Here is a 27,502-nt window from a genome sequence, read left to right on the forward strand (position 1 = left end):
TAAAGACACTGAATATTAAATGACATTTTTGTTTATGTTGTTGTTGTTGTTAAAAAATCTGATCTGTCCCATCTGTAATTTTTTTCGACATCAGGCAGATGTAAGAAAATGCATTGCACTTGCACAAGGAGGAAAAAAAACATGCAAAAGCTATTGCAATAATAAAGTTGAATATCTTTATTTATGTACAGAAAAAGTGAAACTAGACAACAAGTGAGGAGCAGCAGAGATCTGACTGGACACAGGAGCCACTGCCTCTTGTTTAATAGCTGACTGTTTTGGCGGCCTTGGTCTCTCCGATCTCAGCATCCAGGTAGCGGTAACGGCGATGGCGACGCAAGGTTTCAATGGCCTTCTGCTCAATGGAGGAAGGGGTAATGCCCAAATCCTCCAGTCCTGGGAGGTCAGGGTACTTCATGTCCGTTGTGTGGAACTATAAATGAGGGTTTTAACTATTTGTTACATTCTTGATGCTATAATAAATGCATAATTTTGTAATGCTCTGAAACACATACCCGGTCGACTTTATCACGGGTCGTCCAGGGCTCGAAAGCGTTCATCTCAAAAAATCTTGCAATGAGGCTAAAACCAGAGAACACAAAGGGAATATATATGTGGCTGCCAAAGTAGGTACACTTCTGTAAACTGTCAGGTTAAAAGCGAAAGCTGTATGATTTTTATCAAACTACATTCTCTTAATCCATGGCATTAAGTCTTATTTTTTATACATTTCTAATAAAACAATAACAAATTTATTTTAAGTATTTTTGCTTCTTAAGTAAATGTAAAAGTTGTGTGATCAGAAGGTAGTGGTTGTATTCAAGACCGTTTTTGGGGAGGGGGTTTTAAAAGGTCTTCAAAACTCTTAAAATTTACCTTCAAAAAAACCTGCCGAAACCATGTCTAGGTGACACTAGTAGCATACTTCACCTTTAAGAAAAGTCATATAAATTGATATTTTTAAGGAAATGCTTACTGATAGAGAGGGCGAGGTATGGGGTAAGCCAAATATGGCCTGTGGGACAGAGCATATATGTACTCCACCAAGTCATGCAGTAGATACCGGTTGGGCCTGTGGAGCAAGAGATTCATTTTTATTTTATTTCAGACACAAGAATCCATAGATTGGAAAGTGTGAACTTTCCAAAATTAGAAGACAATGAAGGAGAAACTGTACCGGTTCTTACCCAACTAAAGCATATGTTTTCCCATTAGCATCGGGGTCTTTGATGGCATTAACGATGGCTTTGGCCACATCCACCACCTGTAGAAAGCAAGATAATGCATAATCAGAGACCATGATCAGGAATATTTACTTGTGTTCAAACTGGTTGATACTCACATGAACAGGCTGTTTGACTGTCTTCTTGCCCATCGCAATAAGAGGAACAGCTTTACCGAACCAACGCATGTCTAAACAACAACAATTACAGGAAATATCAATTTAACAAACAGGTGAACTGTCCCTTTAAGACTACTTCCAAATTCTACTTCTGTCATCACAAAACACATACAACAACAAGGCATATTTCTAATAGTTAAAATCTAAATTTTAGGATATAATCAGATACCTACTAGCAAAATGGTTCAAGAATCTATCCTCTCTTCCGAAGCACTCAGTGGGTTTCATAATGATGGCATCAGGGAACTCTTCGCGCACCACTGCCTCACCTACAGCCTGCAACATAACCAGTTACGACACAACAACTGTGCAATTATCCACTTTGTAAATGCATTATTATTGACTTTAGAAAGGTTTACCTACATCAGCAGGTTTATTTTGCTATTTGACTATAAGCACACCCAATACAGCATATTAGCACATTATTAAACCTTTACCTTATTCCTTAAGTACTTGGAAGGGCTGCGGATATCTGCATTAAGGTGGGACATATGTATGAACTTTTTGATTCCGGCTTCATGAGCTGCCCTTGCGATCTGCTGGGGGATAGAGACGAAGACATCTTCAAACTTGTAGTTCCTTTAAAAGGGGGAAAGAAGACAGCATGTTTTTTAGAAATATAATCTATTTGAATGCATCTACAGACTACCTTGTGGTATCCAAGTTAGAATTCATATATTAATTAATAATAATTTACAGTGAATTATTACAATAGTATATATTGTTTTTAGTAATTTTTGCATTTTATTTAGTAATATTTATTTTATTATTACCATCATTATTGTATTATTATTATTACTAAAGCCATATTGATATATATTCACAAAACTCTGGCCAAATCATGCAGCCCTACAAACAAGCATAGTAAACATGGACTTTCTTTTAATTGTATTTTAAAGATCCCTACTTTCTAGTACCTGGTCTCCCACTCTCTTCCCACAAGGTTGATCACCACGTTGGAGTGAGAAATTGCCCTTTTGATCGATTCCTTATCCCTTGCATCCCATTCCTGTAAAAGCATCACAGTTTAGGCCACTTTCATTAGAGAGGAAACCTCTCCTCTGGATAGAGTGCATTTACCATAAAGATGATCTGGCCCAGATCACCCATAGGTCTGAGGTACATGAGATCGTACTGGTCACATCGGTGAGGAATCACGATCTGGGAGCCCATACGTCCTAAAATAAACCCATACAACTTTTTCGAACCAATGAAACAGCAATGGATGGCTTGTAAGTGAATGAGGCTCATTATGGTTTTTACAGTGAATAATATCAGGACTCACCGAGTCGGTTGACGACATATCTCCCCAGGAAGCCTGTGGCTCCGAACACTGTCGCAGCTACTCCACTGAAAGACGATCGGCCTCCTTTTCCTCTGGGCACCACGGCATGATGGATCTTCCTATGCTGAACGGTCACAGGACCGGCCGCCAGCAAAACTGGAGAACAGGTGCCTGATGACAGAAGAAATAAAAACAAAATATGTCTATTTAACTAATTCAAGTACACTGACAAAACTGTATCTTAAGACTCTAAATCCAACAGTATAATATTTGATACATGAATTTCTAAGAAATCAAATCTGTTCTACATGACTTCTACAACAATGCATTCAATATGATATGCAAAGTTTTTTGAATTTTATTTGACAAAAAGTATTCGATTTAAAAAAAATTATAATTATTATTGTTTTGTATTTATTTAGGCTTTACAGGGTTTATCGGGCAGTGCGACTTTTAGAATAACAATACATAGCATAAACCTATATCATGATAAAGGTTGCAGAACGTATAAAGGAATTATAAAATAATAAAAGAAGCGTTCTGTGTATCTCGTGCCCTAGTGATGTCTATAAATTCTCTCTTGGTATGTTTTGAGACAGTCTCTGATTATTCTGCACCGCACAGAGCACATAATTACTGCATTCAATTGAAAATAATAAAATTAAAATCTTACAGCAACCGCACGTTTGTAGTTTTAAATGACACAGTAGCATATTTCTGACAATAGTAATATATTTCAACTGTACTAGTGCACAAATGAGGCCTGATGTCTTCAGCCGGGGTCACAAAACACAAGAAAACGACTTATTTAAACATCTTCGAATCGCTATATAACTCGTTCTGTTAACAGCCTCAATCATAATAGTATTAATATACGGTCATACCGTGTGTATGGTAAACTAATCTAACTGTGAACTCACCTGAAAGCTTGGGAAGGACACCCGCAGGACGGCAAAACAGAGTGACAGCCGCCATGATTCTGGCCGTCAGCACGGAGAACGGAGGCTGGGGAGGGTCAAACGCAATCCGAAAATAGCCAAAACTGAATTTTAGCGACGGTACTACGGTAAGAACTTCTAGAAATATACATTTTTCTTGTATAATTTTAATTACGTCGAAGAAGCAAAGACTAAGCTATAGATATATTATAAAACAAAACAGAAAGCGTCGTATTCGGACAATAGCCTGTCTGAAGTATTTTCTCCACACTTTGCAAAAACATTACGAGTTGTTTACAATAGAGGCAAACCTATAAAATCAACATATAAAATATGTAAAAGTTATTTTTTGTACAAATTTTATTGTTTATACGCAGTATATCCGCTACACAGCAGTTATTCTCCAACTTTTCCAAAATAACCTACTTTAAAAAAATGTTTTAGTATCCTACATTATAATAACATCGATTCTAAATATTAATGTAGTAATGCATACCCCCACCCCCACCCAAAGCAAGTTTTGCATATATATATAAAAAATATATAATTTACATTCAGTTAGGTATTACATCTTTATTTTCATAAGTATGACAGTATTTTACAGACATTTTTCAGGAGACAATTTAAAATATATAATTATAATACTGAAAGGCACTACCTAACAACCTTGATCCAAGACCTTCTTCTAAAACCCCATGAACTAAATTGTAAAACAACAAAGGAGAGAGATAGCACATGGTAGTAAAAATCTCTTTTTCTATTATAACTAATAAACAATATAAGAACAAGTAAAACCTTGTCTAATGTTTAAATGACTTGGTGATATCCACACAGGGTGCGTGGTATTTATCTTAAGAACTCTATATACAGGAAAATATACTATAACAATCCATAAAATATTTTAATTTGGTATAAACATACAATGATCCACTAATTTAACTTTAAATGTTAACATTCTTGACCTTCCCTCTAAATCTAAATTGTCAACAGCATTGCCATCATTATCAGTCATCATCAATTCAATCACACAAGTATTGTGCACATTCTGATGATCTAGTGTGCTTTTCGTCAGATTTAGTCTGAGGATGTGTTGCTCTAGAACAAAAATGTATATGAAAAATCTCTTTGGCTCAGTAATTACTGCACGACAGCTCACTAACTCACAGAAACAATAAAAAAAACCTGGCAAACGACAACAAAGCATACAAACACTGTTAATCAATGCAGTAATATTGCACAATAAAGCAGCTTTGGAACTCAAGTTTACCTTGAGCTCTATTAATGACATTACTAAAAGCTTTGATGTTTTGAAACAAATAAGGAAAAAGCACACTAGACCCAATAAACACGCACATAGCATGATGCTCAGCAAAATATTCCATTGTCACAAATGATCTCATAGTAATAATCCTTTCAAAATACATCACAAGCACCAAATTATTCACTTTACTTAGAAATCAATAAATCATTTGAATAATCAAAACACAGACTACAGCTCTTTGACCACTAATCTAATTCCTCTAGACTGGAGAGTGTAGATGTGGTCACACAAGACTATATATAGAGGCTCTATTTATTTATTTTAGGTTATTTTTTATTTTAGTTTAGTTTGTGCAAAACAGAAATCTTACAAGCATCATATCCTCTTTCCTCACACCATGAGTTAGAAACTGCTAAAAAAATAAATAACTTGTTTGACGTCTTGTACTTTTTGCCATACAACAAGTCAAACTGTCTAAGCCGCACAATAGGTAAGTCCAGACCAAGCGGCTGAAGTATAAACCATACGCTATAAAAACATTTCTCGTTCTTTTCTTAAGGGTGTTATACAATAGGAGGGAGAAACTGAGGCTCCTGTCCTTCTGAAGAATCAGTGCTTGAGCCTGTCTGAGGTTTGATGATGATCTGAACAGACCGCTCTCCACTTGAATCCGACTTGCTATCCTTGCTCACACTTTTGCCTGTGTCTTCACTCTTTTCTTCATCGTCTGATGCTCCTATAGGACGCAGACGCTCTTCTGATGCCATCTTGCCTCCTTTGCTTGAAGTGTCACTGACCCTCTTAATTTTGTCATCAGAACCAGATTTATCAGCTATAGAAAGATAAAATATCTAAATTATAATATGCATAGTATAATACCATGTTAAATAACAAATAAAACAAATAATGTAATTGTTACATTAAAGTCAATATTAGTAAAAAAAATTATTATTTAAAAAATATATTATTATAATTGTATATCATGTTATTTCATTTTATTTCAGAATTATTCATTAAAAATCCATTAGTTTAAGACATTCACACATTTTTCAGTACGTCTAAGGGCCCTTGTATATCATGGCCAATAGTTAAAAGCAATTATTATTTTATAAGTACATATTCTGACCCTTGCCTGTCCTGTTTAAAGTCGCTTTGCGGTAAGTGATTTCATAATTGTTGTCACTGTCTTTCCGGATAGGCCGAGGTTTAGGATGGAGCTTGTTGAGACGTCCCTCTGTGATCCATTCATGCTGCAGCCCTTCATCAGGTGTCATGCGTTTTGTGGGATCCCACCTACAGGAACCCGATGATACAGGTTGAAAAAATCTGTTTATGTGTGTCGTGGGGATAATAAATATGAAATCAAACCATTACTTTACTATACATACACAAGGCAGCGTCGAATGAAGTCAAGAAACTGAGGATCATTGGTCTTCAGCAGGCTGGCAAGATCTTTTGAGTTGGGTCGACGTTTCTTCCCTTTGCTGTTGGTGATATTCCTTGGGTTACCTTTGGAATCTGATTGGAACATTTTATTGTTAAGATGTCAGTCAAAATAAGTTAGCATGAACAAAGTTATTTTTAATTAAATGTTATTTGGATAACACTTTACAATACAGTTCTATTAGTTAATGAATTAAATAAAATGAACTAATAACAACTTTTTTTTTTAATAATAGTATTTATTCATCTTTGTTAACACAAGTTAATAAAAAATATAACCCTTCACTGTCAGTTTTTCTCAGCTCAGGGCCATTAAATAATATTTACAGATATTGATTTTAAGAATGTACAAACAAATGTTGAAAAACATCAACTACGATTAATAAACGCTTTATAATAATTTTTCATTGTTAGTTCATGGTAACTGATGTTAACAAATGGAATCTTGTCGTAAAATGTTACCTTTATTTTTTTTAAGCAATCGTGTACTTACCAAAAAATAACCTCCGTCTTGATGCTGTTTGAACAAAGTCATTTGGAGGAAGTCCCATAATCTGCAAAATCAAAAATGATTGTGTTCAACAACCATTGCATTTCAAATCACTACAAAAGAATCATTAAAGCACATAAAGTTATTTAAAAAAACTTTCATCCACAGAATCCAAAGACTCTTTCAAAGACTTTGAAGAGCTATTTTCATGCAATAAGAATAAACTATGAGTAAAGGTTTTATGACACTTTTATGCTGTTTTGCATCTATTTTAAAGCTGTGAAGCTCCAGGCCCCATTAGTCGTAACTGCATGGTTTCAGAGAATAAAGAAAGTCATAATGTGAGCTAATTCTTTGACTGCTAATACAATCTCTCACCTCCATGATACAGGCGATCTGCTCCACTTCACTCTCTCCTGGGAAGAGGGGATAGCCAGTGTACAGCTCTGCTAAAATGCAGCCCAGACTCCACATGTCTATTGCCATGCTGTACGGATGGCCCAGAATCACCTCTGGTGAGCGGTAGAAGCGGCTCTGAATGTAAGTGTACACTGTAGATGAGAATTCAAGTGGTCTATTAGAGCTACATGGATTTAACAATGACACTTCAACATTATTAATTAGCTTAATGGATCAAATAGCACTAAATCATTGTTTGTAAATCACAGATTTGTTTTAAACTAGGGTAAAATTATACTAAATGCAAATGACAAAATTAGTATAATTAGGGGGGGGAAAAAACACTTCCCAAATCTATGCCAATTGTGTCTAATCAACCGATTGCAGATTTTGCTATGTATTGCCCCATATGGTGAAAATGACACAATCAGGATAAATCTGGTGATGTGCTCATTACACAGAGGTTTGATGCTTACCTCTCTGTTGCTCATAGCAACTTGATCCAAAGTCAACAACCTTAATGTTTCCTTGTCCCCTCTGGGACAGGAGAATGTTCTCCTATTAAGACAAAAATAAAGGATTACAGGGGTTTTGTCACAATGGACCTTTGCCCTGGTGAATGCTATTTGTTTGAATTGAAAACAGCTAAAGGAGCTATTCAGCCGAATGTCCAAGTTGCTCTTTTCCAGACTTGGAAAGTGAATTGTGACCATGGCTGTCCTTGATCCCCAATCTTCAGAAATCATACTAATATGCTGATTTGGTGCTCAAGAAACATTTTTTTTCCATATTAAAACAGTTGTGCTGTTTAATATTATTGTGGAATCAGTTATGCTTTTTTTTCAGGAATCTTTGATGAATAGAAATTTCCAAGTGAATTTTTGTTGTAACATTATAACTGCCTTAACTGTCACTTTTAATCATTATTTTAATGCAACCTTAATGAATAAAAGTATTTCTTTTTCATACATATTTTTTATATATTTTCATATATATATTTACTATATATAGTGCATCACATTTAAATTCTTAAGGGGTAAAATGTCCTTAATTTACATAAAAATAATGTTGTAATAGTAATAAACATTTCTTTTTTTTTATTTCGCTTTTCATTTTTGGCTAATTTACAGTTAAACAGACTTCAGTTTACCGGTTTTAGGTCACAGTGGATGATCTTCTCTTTGTGCAGCATCTGGAGGCACTTGAGCAGTGCGTGAGCAAAACGGCGAATCAACCCCAGACTGAAGCCCTGGAAGTTGTTCTTCTTAATAAGCTCGTAGAGGTTCGCTCTGTTTGGAGACAAGAGGTACAGTTAACATGTAGTCATCTGTGACAATGTTACAGTTTGATGTTAATGGTTAGTACCTTGGGAATTATGTATGGCCTTGGATTGGAGTATGGGAGTATGCCATTTATCTAAATACCTCTAGAGGGCAGCACAGTTATTTTTGCCACTTCCTCACACTGAAACGTTGGACAAACACATCCATTGTCACTCAACAACCTCCTGTCTTAAAGCACATCCATAAAAATACAAGTCTGTGTTAACCGCTAAGCATTATGCTAAAGAGCCATTTGAGAGGGAACCCATGAAAGTCATTATCTTTGTCAGTAGGGATGCCTTAAACAGCAGCTGTGAACAGCCTAATGTAATCGGAGACTTCACACCATGAGTGGGCAAGGAAAGAGATAGGGACCTAATCAAGGCATTAACTAAAGGATTGTGTGACGGTAACCAAAGACGGGGAGGATGCATCTGATGTCCTCTAAAGGTCAGGCTGCCAGCGATGTAGCTGCTTTTCCTGCAAAGTGACTTAATTGATCACTTTACCCAAAGCCCTTAAGGTCTTCATTGGGAAACTCTCACTTCACACCTAAGTATGGTCACTGTCGGGACAAACCACCACACCAGGTGGTAAATCACAACAAATGTGACATCTAACTAATGAATTATAACTTATATGATGATTTTTTACCTGTTTTTAACTTATATATAATATCTGGTCTATTAGAAATCTTAAAGCCAACATGAAATCAAAATGGACTAATAAAAATATAAATTAATAAATAAATGTAATTAGTTACAATTAATTCAAATTAATTGTATATGGTTTTAATTGAATATCCAGTTTTACTCATAAATATGGTATTCACTTAAAATAGATGTCCGAAATAAGCTGTAGTTACAGGGAAGTCCAGAACATGACTCCTGTGTTTAACATGAGTTACAATATGAGTTTTATAGTTAAAATTAAAATAGATTATGTGTCTAGTATTTTCCACCCACCCTAGCAGCTCAAAGGTGATGCACAGGTGGTTGCGGAAGTAGAAGTACTCCTTCATGTGAATGACATTGTGGCAATTATCTCTGTCTCTTCTTCGCACGGCATCTAAGATCTTCAGCTCTACAAGAGCCTGATGATGGAACCTGGAGGTCACAAGAAAAATAACTTAAGTTAATATGTATTAACTTTATCAATATGCAGTTTATTAGTACTGTTTTTCTAAATGTGACGGTGTTCCTACAATGATATACTGCATATGATTTCGAAAAAATAGTTTGAATGGATTACTACAGTTTTATATTAATTTAGTTTATGGCCAGCATTTTAGAAGCTAAGGCTAAAGCTACATTAATCCAGATACATTTGAAAGCAGTGTTTTTGGTTCAAATCGCTCCCCGTCCACACTAGTGTTTTCAAGAGCATGTTTCCAAAAGTTTCTCATCCACACTGAAATCTCCAAAAAAAATAAAAATAATAATAATAATAATCTTACTGTGTATAAGATGTTACATTTCTTACACTACACTTCTGGCAAGATTATTTTAGCAAAATATCTCACCATTCATTATTGCGTCCAGGTCGCACTGAAGCACAATTTTACGTGTGGTCTAAAATGCAACTGTGTTCATGTTTTGCCACGGGACAGCAATTATAAAGTAAATTTCTTTAACACTGTGAAAGTGAATAGCAGGCACAATACTGATCTAAACATACAATATGTGGCACGATTAAACATGCAGCATTTCCATACTACGATGTGAAAACTACGTTTTAAGATTTATTCACATGGGACAGCGTCTTCAGAAAGCTCAGATTTTGTAGGACAAAAACAATGTCTCAGAGTGGACAGAAAGCTATACACACATATATACTGTATACACACACACGCACACGGCAAATAAAACCTGAGAGACTCTTGAAAGCAAATTCAGAGCCGCATTACAGTATTCAGCACTGAGCTCTGCATTTTGAAAGGCTTTAAAGTTAAAGCATCAGTCAAAGCGGGTGTGAAGGCAGTTGAAGGGCATGAGATCAGACACCTTTTAACACCCTTCACTGTATCAAGTCCAGTGTAAGCTATGACCCAGTTAAGCGCTGATTAAAGACCTTTTGATAGCCTTATTAAGAGAAGAGTATGAAAAGGCTTATTTTACTAAGGCATGGGTCATCAATATTGTGCATATTTTCAATGCTATTTCTCATTTTAATGGGGACAGTAAAACATATTTGCCTCTTAAGTTTAACTTTATTAATACCACAATATTATTTTAATTATATAAATGTAATTCTTTTTTTAATGAATAGCAACAGAATTATTATATTATTTAAAGTATTTGTTATTACTTAGTTCACATTTAAAAAAAAATCCCCACAACAAATAGCTTGAAATCAAACAATAATTGACAGACCCCCTTGGCGGTACCACCACAGACCCCTAGGGGCCGCTGATCCTGATTGTACAAAGATTGCATGAGGATTTGAATGAAGACGTGGACGGGAGGTTCATTTTACCTCTTTTTATTCCGAATGACCTTGATGGCCACCATCTCATTTGTCTTGTGATCCAAACATTTCAAGACTTGGCCAAATGATCCTTTTCCAATCACCTCAAGAACTTCATAGCGATAGCCTATATGGTCATGCAGGACCTGCACAGAGTATTTAGAGGACAGAGTCAGCTGACAGACAGGTCAGCATAATTATTTCCGTCTCCTTTGCAGTGGCAGACTTCCTGTTACTTGGAGAAACATCTCAATGGCAATACTGAAATGCATAAATGTTTATCATTTGTTTATATCTTGACTAACACTCAGGCACATATCTGGACTGTCCAATGTATGACACAGTTTACATGTTTTGAGTGCAAATGCCTGCTATATGGCTGTTTAAATCGTCATGCCTGAGGGCATGCAGTCTAATGCCCAGTAATACTGAGGAACGTGTTTCTGAAAAGGCACATTCATGGAAGACAGGGTGTAACAGCAGACGTTAGAGTCTGGCAGTCTGTAGCTGAATTAGCCAGCCTCGTGCTGTAATGCAATTTCATCATTTAGAAAGAAGTTGAAAATTAGGTCAGTATGTCACCCAGTAAGGTTTTTGCCAGAAGCCATAAAATAAATGTTAACTGAAATAAAATGAAATCTAAAAAAAAAACTTAACCTATTTTATTTCAGCTACTGTAGCTGCCAAAGCGACATTTCTCATTTTCATTTAGTTCAAGTTAACTATCATCCTAAAGTGACGTGAAGTAAAACCAGAAGATAATATAGACATATTTTAGACATATATTAAAATAATATATATATATATATATATATATATATATATATATATATATATATATATATCTGAATTGAAAATATGAAAATAAAAACGTATTCAAAATATTAATAAAAACTATAATAGTATCTCACTCATGCTAAAATAATACAGGCAGGCAAAAGTAATATAATCACAAAGATATACATATGATATGTCATATTTAACCTTTAAGTAGCTGCCATGCTCGTCGTCATAGCCTGAATTCTGTGGGGATCCCTGGGAGCCCTCAATCTTCTTAGTGTCCAAACCCAGATACCAGATCTCAGAGTAGTCCATGATCTCCTCCCTCTCAAATTCTGTAAGCTGGTTCTGGAAGTGCTTCAGTGCCGCTGGTTGAAAGATGAAGGAAGACGTGCATAAATAGTAAACATACCTGTATATAATCCAATTAACCAGAGAGATACCAGAGTATTAGAGCAGTCTAATTCTATTTTCAGTTATTACTGCACTGATTACATGTATAAAATACATGAAACAAACAAAAATCCAGAGCGCTTCATACTTGTTGGAGTCATAGGCAGCCTCTGTCCCTCATATGTCCTGATCTTCTCAAACTTATTGATGATGCTCCTGGTTAAGGATTCGGAGAGGTTTTCCACAGATGAACCGAAGCGATTGGGAAACTGCGGCCTCGGCCTCTCCTCCTGTGTTGAAAGAAACGGAAGTCAGGCTGAAAAAAAGCTCTTTATGTAGCCATTACATTAATTGTTTACTCAAAAATATATCTATTTACTCATTTAATGTCAAACCCATATACTACTGTATTTTTTTTTCTGTAAAACTCCCAGAAAAAATAAAAATACAAAAATGGTCCATACGGCTTAGGCACTATATTCCAAGTCTTTTAAAGCTAACCATAGCTTTGTGAGGAACATACTTCACATTTAGTTGCTAGTCTAGTCATATGGACTATTTTGAGCTATTTCTTATGGGTCATTTGTTATTTTTGGAGAATGACAGATATGACTACTGATAACAGTTATATAAATCTGCATTTATGTAACGCAGCAATCTGCACAAAAAATCCTGTTTTGAGTTCTAGAAAAATCATAGAGAACTGTGTAGACATGAGAGTTAGTGAACTGGGTTTTCATTTTCTGAGTGTTATCCCACCTGATTCCCTTGAGTGCTTTGCACCAACTGTTTGACGATACTGGGTAAGGTTCCATTCGAATGCAGAAGTTTGCCATTGGTCACCAAAACTTGCTTGACCGGAGCCTCTAGCTGGGGCAAAGTACCAACGCCCGTCCCACACTTCTAAAAAACAGAAGATACAATACTCTAAGTACTGTTCAACATGAAAAACTCTATAAATCAGTAACAAGGACTGAACGGGGGGAAAGTTATGTGAGCTTCACACAAGGCTAGTGGCCAACGACCCCAGTGAACCGGACCCCCTGCGTAGAGGATGGAATTTCAGCGGTGGTTGAGACCGAGGCGGGACAAAAGCAGAGATACAGCAGTCTATCACAACCCCATCATAGGAACGAATATACACTCTAAATCTTACATTTAGGGTGTAATATAAGTGAATGATAAAGATTTTCTCTACCCAGGTACTTTTGTCAATATATTCTTCTGGAAGGAGATGAAAGGTTCCCTCGCTATGAAACAAATGTAGGGCACTGCACAAGGGAGGGGCTCTTTCATAGCTTGCTGGTTTCCCCCCAACTCACGGTTCAAAGCAAGTGCTCGACAAACTTCTGGGCTGAAAAAAGAGCAAGTGTGTCTATAGATAGATGCGATATTTAATCTCATATGTTCTGGGGATACTGCGGCATCTGCCAACTTGATCACGATGCATAGAAACAGAAGCTAAATATAGCATGGGGCACCTGCAGAGACCTACAAGAATACAGTAGACTGCGCAAACAACGTGCACCGCTCAGGTACCGCAGCTGTGCGTTGAAACCACTAACGAATCAACAGATTTCCACATTTAGAGGCACTATGCCAAGCACTTTATTATGAGCAGCTGTTATCACCCGTGAAGAGATTGCTTTTAGCTAATAACAACTGTTAGGGGTTCATTTCACACCCCCAACATTTCAGATTTAAAACAAGGCTTTACATGAGTGCTTGGAGGGAATGTCCACTGTCATCTATACATAGCGCCAAACAAAGTAAAAACCTATTCACACATCAGCTGAATGAAGGGTTGTTTATTTAAATCAAAAAATGTTGAGCATTAGTGTTGGCGAGTCCAATTAATTTAGCAAATTGTTTTGTTTAGATTTTTTCGGATTTGCTGAATCATTGAATCATTACATAAAATACAGTATTTTACAAGTATTTTTGCAGCATTTCTCATAATACTGCTGTTTATTATTGAGTCTGTTCGATGTGTAATGTTAAATTGATGCAAGTGGCACGGAAATTACACACGCATCAACTTTAAGATAACTCTATTGTGTCACGTTAGATGGTTTGTAATTTAAACATTTCTTAAAGTATTAAGCCATGTGTATTTATAACCAAATATTCCATATTAGAAGATGACAACTGTAAAATATAATAATCAGTCAACCAGTTATCTGAATATTGGAGGGACGTGTTTTCCAAAGTGTCAACAGTGATTATTAAACAATTCGATCCACTTGTGGAGTTGAGTCAGCTTTGGATTCTTGGAGTAGCTGTTCGAAATGCCTGATCAAGTAAAATCATATATGTGGAAATGTTTTTTCATATTTAACATTTGCTTAGTATATAAGCTGGCATGATGAGTGTTCAGCTTGCAAAATGTTAGCTAAATTAAAAAACAAAAAACATAAAAAAGAATATGTTGATTTGCTGCTTAAGAAACTTTTCTTATTATTATCAGTGTTAAAAACAACTCATGTTTTATATTTTTGTGAAAATATGATACTTTTTTTTCAGGATTCTTTGAAGAGAACAGTTTAAAAGAACAGCATTTATTTTAAATAAAATCTTTTAAAATCGTAAACCATACAGAGTCAGACTTACAGTAAAATGATTTGCAAAGCCTTCATGAATCAATAAAAATGAATCATCACTGTTAAGTAACCGCTCGTGATTTTCTCTGTGAATATAGTCTCACCTGTGGGTAGGTGCAGTTGGGTCCTATTTTTGTGTTCTCGGCCTGAGCCCTGTGGGGGTGAGGGAAAGCCTCGGGTCTGGCTGACTGTGAAAGAGAGCGGAGGAAAGACGTCATGAGCGTGACGAGTGGGCACAGTCTCGCAACCCACATCCACAGTCATACGTGTGGGATGCTGGCTACATAACTCCAGAATCCATCTCCGCTCTCTCTGTGTTATTCAACACAGTGGATGACTCAGGTTCAATACACCAAGGTTTCTTGTTTTCATTCTAAAGCCCATTAATAGCATTTCAATAATGCCCACATGATGCAGTTTGACCTCATAGCAGAGGGCAGTCGTGATTTGCAGACTGGTACTTCACAGCAATCAACTACTATCTAAAGTTCCTCTTGAGCACGAACGCTGAGTGACCAAATATATCAGGGGATCTGCGTAGACTACAGTCAGTCATGACTGCAGACACATGAGGAAACAGGCCTACATCCATCTTATTCAGGTGGAGCGTGCATCAATAGTGTTGACAGACAGCATAAGGATGGATGAAAAGGTCCAGCTAAACTTAGAGCCTCTCGGGTGGAGGGGGTTGAGAAACAAAGAGAGGATATTGGTGGGCTGGTAGCAGAAGTCAGATTGGCCAAGAAAGATACAGACAATGGGATGATCTCGCGTGTATACACACTTTGGAGACTTGTGTGGCTCTCACACCCTTAATCCAAAGAGTGTTTATTTGCAGAGTCTAAAACATATCGCAGTTTTTGACCAAGCAGTGGGGGGTTTAGCCATCCTGATGTGTTGGGACTTAACTGCATTCATTCACTTGCAACGAAGTACATATTGGCTTATGAGGGATCAGAGAGAAGTTAGACTCCAATGTGGCAGGAACAAAGAGAGGCATTTAGAAAACAGGCAGTAAAAATTTGTTACACTTAGACTCCGACCATCAGCTGTGCAATGTGAGCCCCGGGCTTTAAAACACTCATTCAAATATTAACACCTTTGCTATGTTCAGGACCAAGGGCTTTGTGTTACAATGTGGGTCAGTGAACAATGAAAGGGTGAGATAGATACTTATTGGTCAGCTTCATTTGCCAATAAAATGCTTGAAAAATCATATTCATTCCCTGGGTGAGTTGACTTTTTTTTTCTGATTAGATATATATATATATATATATATATATATATATATATATATATATATATATATATATATATATATATATATATATATATATTTAAGTTGTAAATAAAACAAAATCATTGCAGTACAAGAAAAAACTATTTCAGATTTTCTACATCAAAATTTCATGTTTAATTAAGTATTACTTGCGGTTTCTTTAAATGTGAATTTCAGTAACAATTTCTGAGTGACAAATTTATATATATATATATATATATATATATATATATATATATATATATATATATATATGGTTGATATTGGATATTTAACTGTGCATGATAATTTCTAATTTTTACATTACTTTTGCCATCATTGCAGGCTTCCTTTAAGTTGATCTTTAAAAACACTGACTGTTTAGCAAATCTCAAAATCAATATCAATTTTTTATCCTTACATTTAATGTTGTGATGGCTAAATTCAATTGTAGCACATAAAACACTTGATTAAAATATTTTATTCTAATTTATATTATAGAAATTTAAGATATATTTTTTTATATATTATTTAAAATATTTTTTTTACCAGAATGCATCCCCAAAATAAACTCTTAAAATAAAGGTTCTTTCTATGGTTCCATGAAAAAATACATTCCTTTATTTGCATCTACTGTATGTTTCCATGAAGAACCTTTAACATTTATGGAAGCACAAAAAATATTATTATTCAAATTCTCTTCACACTAAGTTAAATGGTTGTTATGAGAATGGATCACTGAAAGGATCATGTTTTTTTCTATGATATTACTGCGAAAACACCCTTGTGGAACCTTGTGGAACCAATTTTATATCCCATATGCTATTTCAACACACTGAGTGGTGTTTATGCCCACCACCAATGGGTTTTACTCATTTTGGTATCATATACAAATAGAGACAAATAGAGGATTTAGGTCACCCCAATAAAGAAGAAACTATGATCGGTGAAACCTAAACCACACCCTGAAAGGCTCAGAAATACATCATATGCCGTTCTTAATACTCAGGACTCTTGATGCCTTTCTTAGTAACTTGGAGCTCAGTACTGAATCATTTGGTGACAGCCACCTTAAAGCTTGGTTCATACTTGAGATTTTTTAAGCATCCTAAGCATCACATGTTCAGACCAAATATACTCGAAGGGTGCAAGGGGTGTTTTTAATATCATTCTTTGACAGAACAGAACAATACAGATGTCAATGCAATTCTTTTCATTATACATAGCTGGGATAAATCTCAATGATGGAGTGATAGGATGAATAGAAGACTGGGACTTACATAATTTATTGTAACCTTGCACTCATCAATAAAACCGAAAATAAAATCGTGTTACTGTGAGTTACGATTCTTAGAAAGCGAAGTGCAATGAAATCTGAGCAAATAACAAAATAAAACAACATGAGGAAGTTCTTTAATAGTCCCTTACAAAATGACCATGGTAACCACATCTTCTGCTTCTAAAAAAAGTCTATATAGCTACAGTATAGGTTATATATGTACAAATAAATAAATAATAAAATACAATTAAATTAATAACAACATATTATAATTAACATGCATATATTTGAAATAACATTTCATCTAAAAATATTTTTAAGCATTTCGGTTATTTTATCTTTTTAAGATCAGCAGAGTCTGATAGGCTACCAATCACCGCTATAACATCAATAAACTGTATGATCAGTTATTATATTAACTGTATAGGTATGGTAGGCTATTATATAAACTGTGCTTACCATGGTATGGCTACATTTTAAAAGGCATACCTGCAATTAATAATAGGCTTTATTTTAAAATATGTAGGCTATTTAATAAAAAACACACATTCATAAATTATTTTAATGCTAAGAATGTATAATGTTTAAAACTTTTTTCATAATAATACTAAACTTCTGTACAAACAATAGGCTACAGTAAGTTAAATATGTTGCAAATATACATTTATAAACGCTTTAAACAAGAGTAGACTAGTCATAAATGCATGCGAGGGAATGCATAAACTGATAATCTTAATACATTACCTTGTTATTAATTTCAGGAAACATGTCGCTTTTTGACACGTGGATATTTAACGCATCCAAGTCACAAGGCATATGGCATGAGAAAGAAAGAACGCGTTCGTTATTAAATCCAGAAGGCAACTTCCATGTGCATCTTAAGAATTCTGCAAGACACCGGAACCCGTGCTGTCAGCACTGGAAAATAGCAGCTAGACTTCGCGAAATGAAGTGTTTCCCGACGAGACGGAGAGGGGTTGAAAAGCTTTCGTCAGGAAGAGATTAACGGAAAGATGCAAGCTGTCCCTCAGCTCCACTTGACGTGTATGTCCCGAGATATGCCACCTGTTCAGGTTTTCCAGCCTGCCCGCACTCTATATAGATTTGTTTACGTGCGCTTACCGATCACTGAACCCATATTCCTTCCATCCAAGCACACTGCATTTGTTTGCCAAGTCATGGCGCTCCTAAAGTGGGTAATCCAGGGCACAATGTCCGAATGTGCAGCAAGTCAGCCTCTAATAACACTTTTTTAGTGTGTTCCTGCCGCGCTCAAAATTTCCTCGCTTTGACACGAGCTTTCAGTTTGTAAGGGCACCGCCTTCGCCAATATCTGTTTACTGCTCTCTCTTTAAGTTACCATCTGTCAACGGACGATGGGTCCCCAATAAATAACGCCTATCAGTACGTCGTCATTCCCAAAGCCCTGTGTATTTCAAAATGTCAGAAGAGCAGTGGGCGAGCCAAGAACTAAAAAACGTGCCTCTCTCAACATTATTCACTCCGTGATATAAAGTAAATTTCCACACCTAAAAATGATTAGTAGGCTACTGTTGACAAATGTGTTTAGATGAAAAATGAAGACTGAAGCTATGAAGCGCAAGGTTGGGGGTTCGATTCCCTGGGAACACATCTTAGGTAAATATTGATAGTCTGAACGCATTGTAAGTTGCTTTGAAAAAAACGCGTCTGCTAAATGCATAATTTTAATTTATAAGTAAAATATATGTGTCAATATTAAAAATATAAATAATTATTTTAAAAAATAATAAACATGCTCCTCCAGCCATCAGGGATTTTAATTGAATTACAGAGTCGGCTAGCTACTGTCATATTGGGGTTATGATGTGAGTTTTTAATAGCTTAACTGTTTTTAAGTTGACATGGCGTGTTGGTGCCAGGCATTGGCACAAAATATTTCTGCATAATAGTCTGCATGTTTCCATAGTCCAACCAATTAAAAAATCTTACAGTGGGAAAGTGAGAATGTGTGAAGAGCCCCTAAGTCTGCTGCCTACGACAGATACATTCAGATTGCAAAACAATACTAGTGATACACACACACACACGCACGCACGCACGCACACACACACACACACATACACAAACACACACATATTTATATATCTTCGTAAGACATTTGTAACATCTTGAATTATCAACAAAAGTCCCTTTTACTGAACAAAGTCTGAATTATAGCTATACAAAACACTTAAAGCCATCCTAAATGGCAAATATAGAAGGTAGCAAGTTGACACTTTTTCTCACAGCTATTCCCTGTAGACTAGCTCAGCTCACATGTTACAAGCATGGTTGAGGCGGAAGCTGCACTGTATGTGATACAACACAACTCAGTATGTTGGCTTATTATCGAACCACCTTTCTCAAATGTCAGACTTAGGCAGCCTGTGTCTATACTAATTTAGGCCTAAAAAATTACAATTGTAGTTCTGAGATTCAGTGATAGGATGGGGAAAAATAGGAGAGCATTTAGTATTGACCCTGTAAAATGTAAACAAGCATGCATAGCAAAACAAAACCACAGTGCATGGCATTTGGAGTATTTTTGAAATTGGTCTACTTAAGTGAATAACAAATCTACTGAAAATGGATTGAATATGGATTAATGTTTAAGTTCATTCTGTCATTATTTATTCAATGTAATGACTTTCCGAACACACATTCTGTTGTTTTATCATAGTAAAAGTAGAAGTTTGATGGAAAATTTTCAAATAGATCCATACAACAACAGTTCATCCCCTGCAAAATATAAAAACACTATAAAAGCAGCCCATAAAAAAACAGAATGTGTCCGGAAAGACATGAGGACAAGAAAATAATGGCAATTTTCAGTTTAAGGTGAAGCTATTTCTACTGTAACTATTGAGAGAGCAAACTAGACTATTTACAAAAGACAGAGATAGATCAGTAGAGAGAGGCAAATGTGTGAGAAAGAAGACCAAACGCTTTCACTATGATGGGAGGAGGGAAACGAGGCCTGATTATGATTAGTGTATGTTACATAACAGAGAGGCACTGTAGTAATCAACGGTGAGCTATGGGGATGAACTGTTCCTGATGGATTGCTCATTCAGCACAATGGAGCTCAGAGAGGGCACATGCATGACACCTCTTTCCCAGCCCAATCCTCATCAGCCTGCAAGCATCTCTGGTCCTACCCATTCAAGGCTCCTTTATTAAGAAAATAACAGCTTTGCATGACTGAAACCACTCATGGAAACATGTGAGGTTGGATGGCAATAAGGTTTGGATGAACTACTCGTTTAAGCAACAGGTAAAACCTAGACAGTTCTTCACAACAGCCTGCAAGGCATTATAGAGGGTACCAAAATCTACATAACCCTTATCTCACATCAACTTTTACAAATGCATTAAACAAGCTAAATTGCAATCTAGCTGATTTAAAGTTGCAGGTAAACTTATCCATGATTCATTAGCACTACCACAGGGGCTGAACATTTTAGGAGACGGCACTTTCTGTCAGCAGAACTCCACAAATTTTTACCTCGGGTTGAACTCTCCTGTTCCTCTGACTCTGTCGGGTGCCCCAGCAGTTCTGGAGGATCTCAAAGCCACAGCAAGGTGGTGTGATCCCTTCTCCACCCATGGCAGGGTCTCGCCATGCTGTGGTAACCATAGGCTGCAATCCCCCTACATCATGTCCACTTGCTGGTAAGGAGCCCTGAAGTTAACCACACCAACTTTGGTCTTCGATGATCTAGAGCTCCATGGTAAAGAATGAACAACTTGAAGGGATTCCCTTCTTTCAGAATTCTTCAGAAATGTGCTTGTGCAAAGGATGCCCAATCTCTGGATCTGGGATGTAGTCGCACTTCAACTGTGCGCACTGTATTTAAGAGTCCGTTTCACATGCCATCTCCACATCTCTGCTCGAGGAGATGTGTGCTGCAGGCAGGGATAAATCAGTGGTAACATGGGGTGCTCGGGGAGAGCTTGGTGACGTGTGGACGAGACTCCACAAGGGAGCCATCCTGAGCCGGAGACTGAGCAGTGAGGGCTCTCAGTGCCATGTTCCTCTTCCTCTATGGGGAGCATCAGGGGAGTGATCCCTGACAGTGGAGTTCTACTCAGGGGCAGCAGAAGCTGCTTCTGTTGGGACTTCTGCTGGTAACTCTTCCCTACCAGAGGTCGTCTCCTGGAGACAGAGACATATTTCCTCCCCTCTGCCCTTCACATTCCCCCAGGACGCTGTCAAACAGCAGTGAAGTGCAGAGAGGAAATCTTATCTCCCAGCATGCATACATAGGCTTTGGTTTCTCCTGCTAAAGCACAGAGAGAGTGGGAAAACTAGCCCTGCCCTTCATAGTGGTACCTCCGCCATTTGCCTCCATAGAGGATAATATTTCTGACTGTTTCATCCACGGGGGCTTGGGGTCTAATGTGTATACCCACATCTCTCAGTCTAGTGCACCTGCCATCAGCTGAGAATTGAAATGTGTTTACTAACATTGTAACTAACATTTGGAAGACATGTCGCTTAAATTGTGTCAGTCAAAGGTTATGTAACAGATGTTTCAACATAATACATGTCCACTGGGGTTTTCAATGTGAGGTGGACGTGTTACAATATACTGTGACATTACAGGCCTTTTCAAATATAAAAAAAAGTTTTAAAATAGAACAGCTTGGACCTGTCGTTAAAACGTCATCTCTTCTATCAAATTTCTTCAGAGGTAACACAGAATCATTTGGATTGGGATCAGTTCTTGTGAAGGATTTTAAACCAATATACCATTTGCCACCATCCTGCATAGTTTAGCTCCAACACACCTGCCTTAAAGTTAAAGCTATCCTGAAGATTTTGACTAGCTGGTTCAGGTGTGTTTAAATACGTCTGGAACTAAATTCTGCTGGAAGGTTGCACTCCAGGACCAGGAGCAGTATTGGCCACCCCATATACAAATCAACATTACATTTATATCAGGGGTCGCCAATCACAGTCCTGGGCCCGTATTCACAAAACATTGTTTGGTTGCATCATATAGTAATTGCTGTTAATAGTGTTTATCGTCTGTTTGATTGCATCCTTAATCGATTTTTCCGTATATTTCTGCCATATGCAAATAAACTGACAATCACCACTGTTAAGCTGCTACTAAATATTGTAGAAACTTAATTGTCTGTAAAGTTGCTTTGTATCGTAGAAAAAAAACGCTATACAAATAAACTTGAATTGAATTAGGCGTAATGAAAAGGAATCTTAAAGGTGCTGTAGGGAACTTTTGTAAAAAAATATTTTTAAATATTTGTTAAACCTGTCATTATGTCCTGACAGTAGAATATGAGACAGATAATCTGTGAAAAAAATCAAGCTCCTCTGGCTCCTCCCAGTGGTCCTATTGCCATTTGCAGAAAGTCATGCGCTCCCGGTAAAAAATAACCAATCAGAGCTGCGGTCCGTAACTTTGTTTGTGTTCAAAATGTAGAAAAATTTATATAATAAGCGAGTACACCATGAATCCATTTTCCAAACCATGTTTTTGGCTTGTCCTGAATCACTAGGGTGCACCTATAATAAGTGTTTATATTCAGACTATTTTAGATTGCTTCGGGGGTACCACGGCGGAGTAACCCAGTACCTTTGTGATTCTTCATAGACATAAACAGAGAGAAGTAGTTCCGGCTATGATGTTCTTCCGCAAGACGCAAGCAGTTCTGTTTATTAACCGCTAGAGCGTCAAAAGTTCCCTACCGCAGCTTTAAGACCAAGCCACAATGTATCCTAAAATGGCTTTTTCCAGCAATCAGCTTCGGAACATAAACATTTTTTAAACATTTGACGATAATGTGCTTTTAAAAAGTTATAACCTTTGGTTTTGGAGGTTATCCCAACTACAAATTTGCCTTTGTCCTAAATGTGGTCCTAACTGAAATGACCATTGCTACCAAACAGATAAGATACTGTTAAAGTAGGATCTTTCTGTAATACGCCCCCTGGAGGACAACCTTCCTCCAGAATTAAGCTCTAACTTGGTTCAACACACCTGCCTAGGAGTTTCGAGGAATCTATTTGACCTTGATTAGCCGGTTCAGGGATGGTTAATGAAAGTTGGAGCTAAACTCTGGACACTGGAGTTGACACTCCTAGATTTGAATACAGTTAGGAAATATCTTCAAATTTCTATATATATAAACAGTTCCAAGTACTTAATCTAGAGAAATTGTTGTGGCAGTGAAAGAACTGAAGAGCACAAGCAATTCCTGAATAAAGTGAATTTGGAGGATTATAATCATAATCTATAGTCATGGAAGCAAAGTAATGATTTTGACTTACTGTGGCCCTAAAAATTACATCTGAGCCACAACTTTAGTACATTGGATAATCAGATATAGTGGTTTCTACAAATGATAGACCTAATGAGAACAACCTTTTCTAGCCTTGCTACTTCTGCCTCATCTAATCTAATGTTAATGTGACTTTTATTGATGCTGCAAACTGGCTGTGGCTACAAAGTCAATATCACCCATGATGATATTACAAAGGTTTAACAGTGTATATATCGTGAGGGGGTAGCCAAAACTGGTCCTGGAGAGCCACAGTCCTGCATACTTCAGCTCCAACCCTAATCAAACACACCTGAACAAAGGTTACTTAAAGAAGGAATGTGAGTTTTTATCAAGGCTGGAACAAAACTCTGCAGAATTGTTGCTCTCCAGGACCGACGTTGGCTACCCCTGGCAAATATCATGCAACAGACTGTTGGTTAGATACCTAGTTGGCAGATATGCAACTTAAGCATATGTAGTGATTAGCAAGTGGATATAAGTTGTTCTGGTGAGAACAGGGTCATCCAATAGCAGGTGTTGCAAAGTAGAGGCTATATGGATTAAACACATGTGACACGTTTAGGAAGCCAAAAGATAAAGTCGAGGTAAAGTCCACACTTTTGCTAAGACGTTATTTTTACACATGACCATATACATTGGTTCCTTATTGAAACTACAGATGACGGTCTATTTTAACAGATCAAGTAGGTTGATGACCAATTTAAGCCTACGCTTGCACTAATAAAATTAAACGGTATATGCAGTCTTGTAGCTGAAAAATGTTGAGTGATTTAGTGTAACATAGTGTAACACAGGTCTTAAGAAAGACATGTATATATCTGTTTGTCCACACTTTTAAAAGTTGGACTATTTTTGACTTAACATACCGTACTAAAAAATGCAACCCTCAGCAAGACGATCATAAAACTGAGCAAGCCTTGATGCCAAGTCTAAAGATGTCGGCCTGAATATGTACAGCCTCAACAGCTCTGCTTAAAAGATGCATTTATGGCCTTAGCCATTCAGTATGCTAATTAAATCACTGTACAGTAACCTGTACTATTGATATGCTTTTAAATTTTATATACTCAACAGACTTCTGCTTACCTAATTCCTAAATGCCTGTGCAAACCTTCTAATACGATGTGGGTGGTTGCCAGGGTGCTGCTCTGTGCTTGCTAAGGTGTAAAGAGTGGATTTTAGCTTGTAACATGTTCTAAGTGCCCAAACCATCAAAGCCCACCTATAAGTCTCCATGATATTTAAGATAGATCCTTTCTTGATTGTAAATCTTCTTGATTGTTTAATCACCCACCAGGCAGAAATGGTCAAATTACCTATAAAACTAATAATGAACCTTTTGTGGCATCATTCCTTTTCTTAGCACTAACACCCAGAACAAGTTATATGCCAAGCCTTAAGACTAGTGCTTATTCTCAACCTTAGCAAGCACCATTTGCAATGAATAAATAAGAACATTACTCCAGTCTCTCATGAATTTGGTCGGTGATGACTGATGCTTGAGATATACAGATGTTCATGTTCAACAGTAGAGTAGTTCAGTGAGTGGGCAGAGAGATAGACTGACAATGCCCCACGCGTTTATGCCAGCATGAGCAGCATGAGTAACATTATCTATCAAGGTCAGCTGTCTGGGCCAGGCCTCACATGGGCTAATCCCTATCACACACACAAATACACGAACACATGTGCATACACACACACACAGAGAGGATGGGACAGGATGGCGAAGATAACTTTCAACATCTATTCAGGTTTAAATTACAGCTGACATCTACAGTAATCACTCTGAGAAGCTTTGCTTTTGTTGCCAGGGATTTCATTTTGGCTTCGACCTAGACTTTAAATGTGCTGAATCTTTGAGCACAGATGCCCCATGGACTGTCTAGGCCAAGGGCTGTTCCAAAATGACCCAACTATTTTCAGCAGTGTCAGGGATCTTCTTTTAAACGAAGTATTTTTAATGCTTAATTTACAAAGTGACTAACATTGAGGCTATTAAAAGCTGGCACACTTCAATGTATGAATTCTGTGTGTATAGTACATTTTAAGTACACAAAATTTGATGTATAGAGAAACAAATTTAATGATTACTTGAAAATTGTTTTGAGTCAATTTCATTGTTCAGTAACCGCTTTCACTGGTTCATTCAGGGAGGTTATTCAGTAAAACATCAACAGTCTAATTCAAACCGCTGACCAAGATTGAATGATTCGTTAAAAGAAAAAGTTCAGAAGAGTAATTTGCCTTTGAATCGTACTGCATCAGTCGAAAGACATCTTCGTTTTGCAGGCAGATGTCGCTTACAAAAACTCAATACTTGTGTTCTTGTCTGGTGCCTTTGAAAAACAAAACATATTCATTTTATACTGCAAGTTAACTAATAACATAATTTAAATACTCGATCTAGTGAGTATTTTACTTGTGTTATACTTAAAATAAATTCTAAAATAAGTAGAAGACAATCAACAATTATTATTATTTTTTGGCTGATTCTTAAAAGGTTGATGCCATTACCTAAGTTGTGCACCTGCAACATTTCTAATGTAACAGGTTTAAAGTTTTGAATACAGATGGAGCCTAATTTGTCCAAACGATAAGCCTTTAGTGTGTTTGCTTCATATATTGTATATTGCAGTTGTGTGTTGAGTGTACAAGTTTGAACCTAATGCATCTTTTTCAGTCAGCTGTCCAATGGCCTTAAACTAAATCTTGGATGTTAAATAAAGGATATAATAAAGCAGATTCACTTCAAGGTTATGACACATCCTTGTAGACATTTCCCATACTCTTCAAAATAAGAACTTCTACAAGATGAACACTGTCACATTTGGCCATAATTTATATAGTCTGCAGGTAACATTGTTTATCTACAGGACTATGGGCATCAGTTAACTAAGCTCAAGAGACTAGTTACTTCACTGTTCTCTGGTTGCCTGGGTGAAGTGAGAACCCCTAAGGAAGGGACTACCTTGTTATTGCAAAAAGAATATCCCCCATGGTTTACATACAGTGTGTATATCATCTTAAACTTAATTACAAACACATGAAATCACAAAAAAGGCCTTGGTTTGGCATGGCATAATTGTCTGAATATTTGTGTACAACTCATGGGATACACACTCTTAATACATAATAACACTCTTATTTTTGCCCTCGGTTTGTTGAATGATATATCACAATTTGGAAATTCTGAGCCCTAAGGATTTATAATAATCTACAGCATCACATACCTGCTCATTATATAAAGTGTTCTTCTGTAGTCTTTCATCTCCCTGTTCAACATCTTACCTTCTCTCTTCTGTTTTCTCCTCCCTCTCTCTCTGATTCTGCCCTTGGGCCCATTTCTACCTTCTGAGGAGTGTTCGGATGAATCCAGGCAACAAATGAAATAACAAATCTAGTCCTGTGATGGATGGTAGCTACAGCGTGGGCTGCGATGACACTGTTTGGGTGCTGTGGAGCTTCAGCCAGTGAGCCTGGTGTCCGGTGCTGACATGTTTGGCTCAGACAGCGATGGAAACTGATGATAAGGCATTGAGTGATGGAAGCAGGTGCAGTCAGGCTACCACGCGCTCATCTTATGCCACCCACAGGTTTACTTTTACTGCATTTGCATTCTTTTGCTCTTCAGAAATGCATTAGATAATGTCAGCGTCACGTTCAGGTAAACATGAAGGACAGATTTGGTGAAATTTAGCATTACATCACTTGCTCACAATTGGATCCTCTGCAGTGAAGGGGTGCCGTCAGAATCCAAACAGCTGATAAAAACAAAACAATAATCCACAACAAGACTCCAGTCCATCAATTAACGTCTTGTGAAGTGAAAAGTTGTTTGTAATGAACAAATTCA

At 36.9% G+C, this 27,502-nt stretch overlaps 2 protein-coding genes across 5 annotated transcripts; both read right to left on the reverse strand.

Annotated features, from left to right (window-relative positions):
* Positions 1–153: 153 nt before the first annotated feature.
* LOC127946648 (NADH dehydrogenase [ubiquinone] 1 alpha subcomplex subunit 9, mitochondrial) lies at positions 154–3,735 on the reverse strand. The gene is made up of 11 exons (XM_052543347.1): positions 3,608–3,735; positions 2,688–2,858; positions 2,483–2,580; positions 2,320–2,411; positions 1,840–1,981; positions 1,576–1,678; positions 1,343–1,413; positions 1,188–1,264; positions 977–1,072; positions 516–582; positions 154–433 (listed from the first exon to the last, which is right to left on the reverse strand). The coding sequence occupies exons 1-11, from the start codon at positions 3,660–3,662 to the stop codon at positions 263–265; spliced, it is 1,143 nt and encodes a 380-aa protein (XP_052399307.1). The 5' UTR covers positions 3,663–3,735; the 3' UTR covers positions 154–262.
* Positions 3,736–4,183: 448 nt separating this feature from the next.
* Positions 4,184–27,114, reverse strand: LOC127946645 (dual specificity tyrosine-phosphorylation-regulated kinase 4). Of its 4 annotated transcripts, none has more exons than XM_052543341.1 (14): positions 26,938–27,114; positions 14,884–14,967; positions 12,939–13,082; positions 12,328–12,469; positions 11,991–12,154; positions 11,016–11,152; positions 9,506–9,646; positions 8,369–8,507; positions 7,695–7,776; positions 7,198–7,370; positions 6,823–6,883; positions 6,275–6,404; positions 6,013–6,179; positions 4,184–5,718 (listed from the first exon to the last, which is right to left on the reverse strand). In XM_052543341.1, the coding sequence occupies exons 1-14, from the start codon at positions 26,989–26,991 to the stop codon at positions 5,450–5,452; spliced, it is 1,887 nt and encodes a 628-aa protein (XP_052399301.1). In that variant the 5' UTR covers positions 26,992–27,114; the 3' UTR covers positions 4,184–5,449. The 4 variants fall into 4 exon arrangements, with proteins under 4 accessions (XP_052399301.1, XP_052399300.1, XP_052399298.1 ...); XM_052543340.1 differs by lacking the exon at positions 26,938–27,114 and adding an exon at positions 18,061–19,244 and having other exon boundaries at positions 6,019–6,179; XM_052543338.1 differs by lacking the exon at positions 26,938–27,114 and adding an exon at positions 18,061–19,241.
* Positions 27,115–27,502: the final 388 nt, after the last annotated feature.

Source organism: Carassius gibelio, chromosome A25 (assembly GCF_023724105.1).
Source record: "Carassius gibelio isolate Cgi1373 ecotype wild population from Czech Republic chromosome A25, carGib1.2-hapl.c, whole genome shotgun sequence".
In the NCBI taxonomy this organism is placed as follows: Eukaryota; Metazoa; Chordata; class Actinopteri; order Cypriniformes; family Cyprinidae; genus Carassius; species Carassius gibelio.

Bases quoted from the DNA above. Each gene is read 5' to 3' on its own strand.
- LOC127946648 (XM_052543347.1), bottom strand. From the start codon at position 3,662: ATGGCGGCTGTCACTCTGTTTTGCCGTCCTGCGGGTGTCCTTCCCAAG. The intron at 2,859-3,607 runs GTGAGTTCACAG...TTCTGTCATCAG, and splicing joins TGTCCTTCCCAAGCTTTCAG to GCACCTGTTCTCCAGTTTTG. The intron at 2,581-2,687 runs GTGAGTCCTGAT...GGTTTATTTTAG, and splicing joins ATATGTCGTCAACCGACTCG to GACGTATGGGCTCCCAGATC.
- LOC127946645 (XM_052543338.1), bottom strand. From the start codon at position 18,132: ATGCCTTGTGACTTGGATGCGTTAAATATCCACGTGTCAAAAAGCGAC. The intron at 6,405-6,822 runs GTAAGTACACGA...TGTTCCAATCAG, and splicing joins AAGACGGAGGTTATTTTTTG to ATTCCAAAGGTAACCCAAGG. The intron at 5,719-6,012 runs GTCAGAATATGT...ATCTTTCTATAG, and splicing joins TTTAAACAGGACAGGCAAGG to CTGATAAATCTGGTTCTGAT.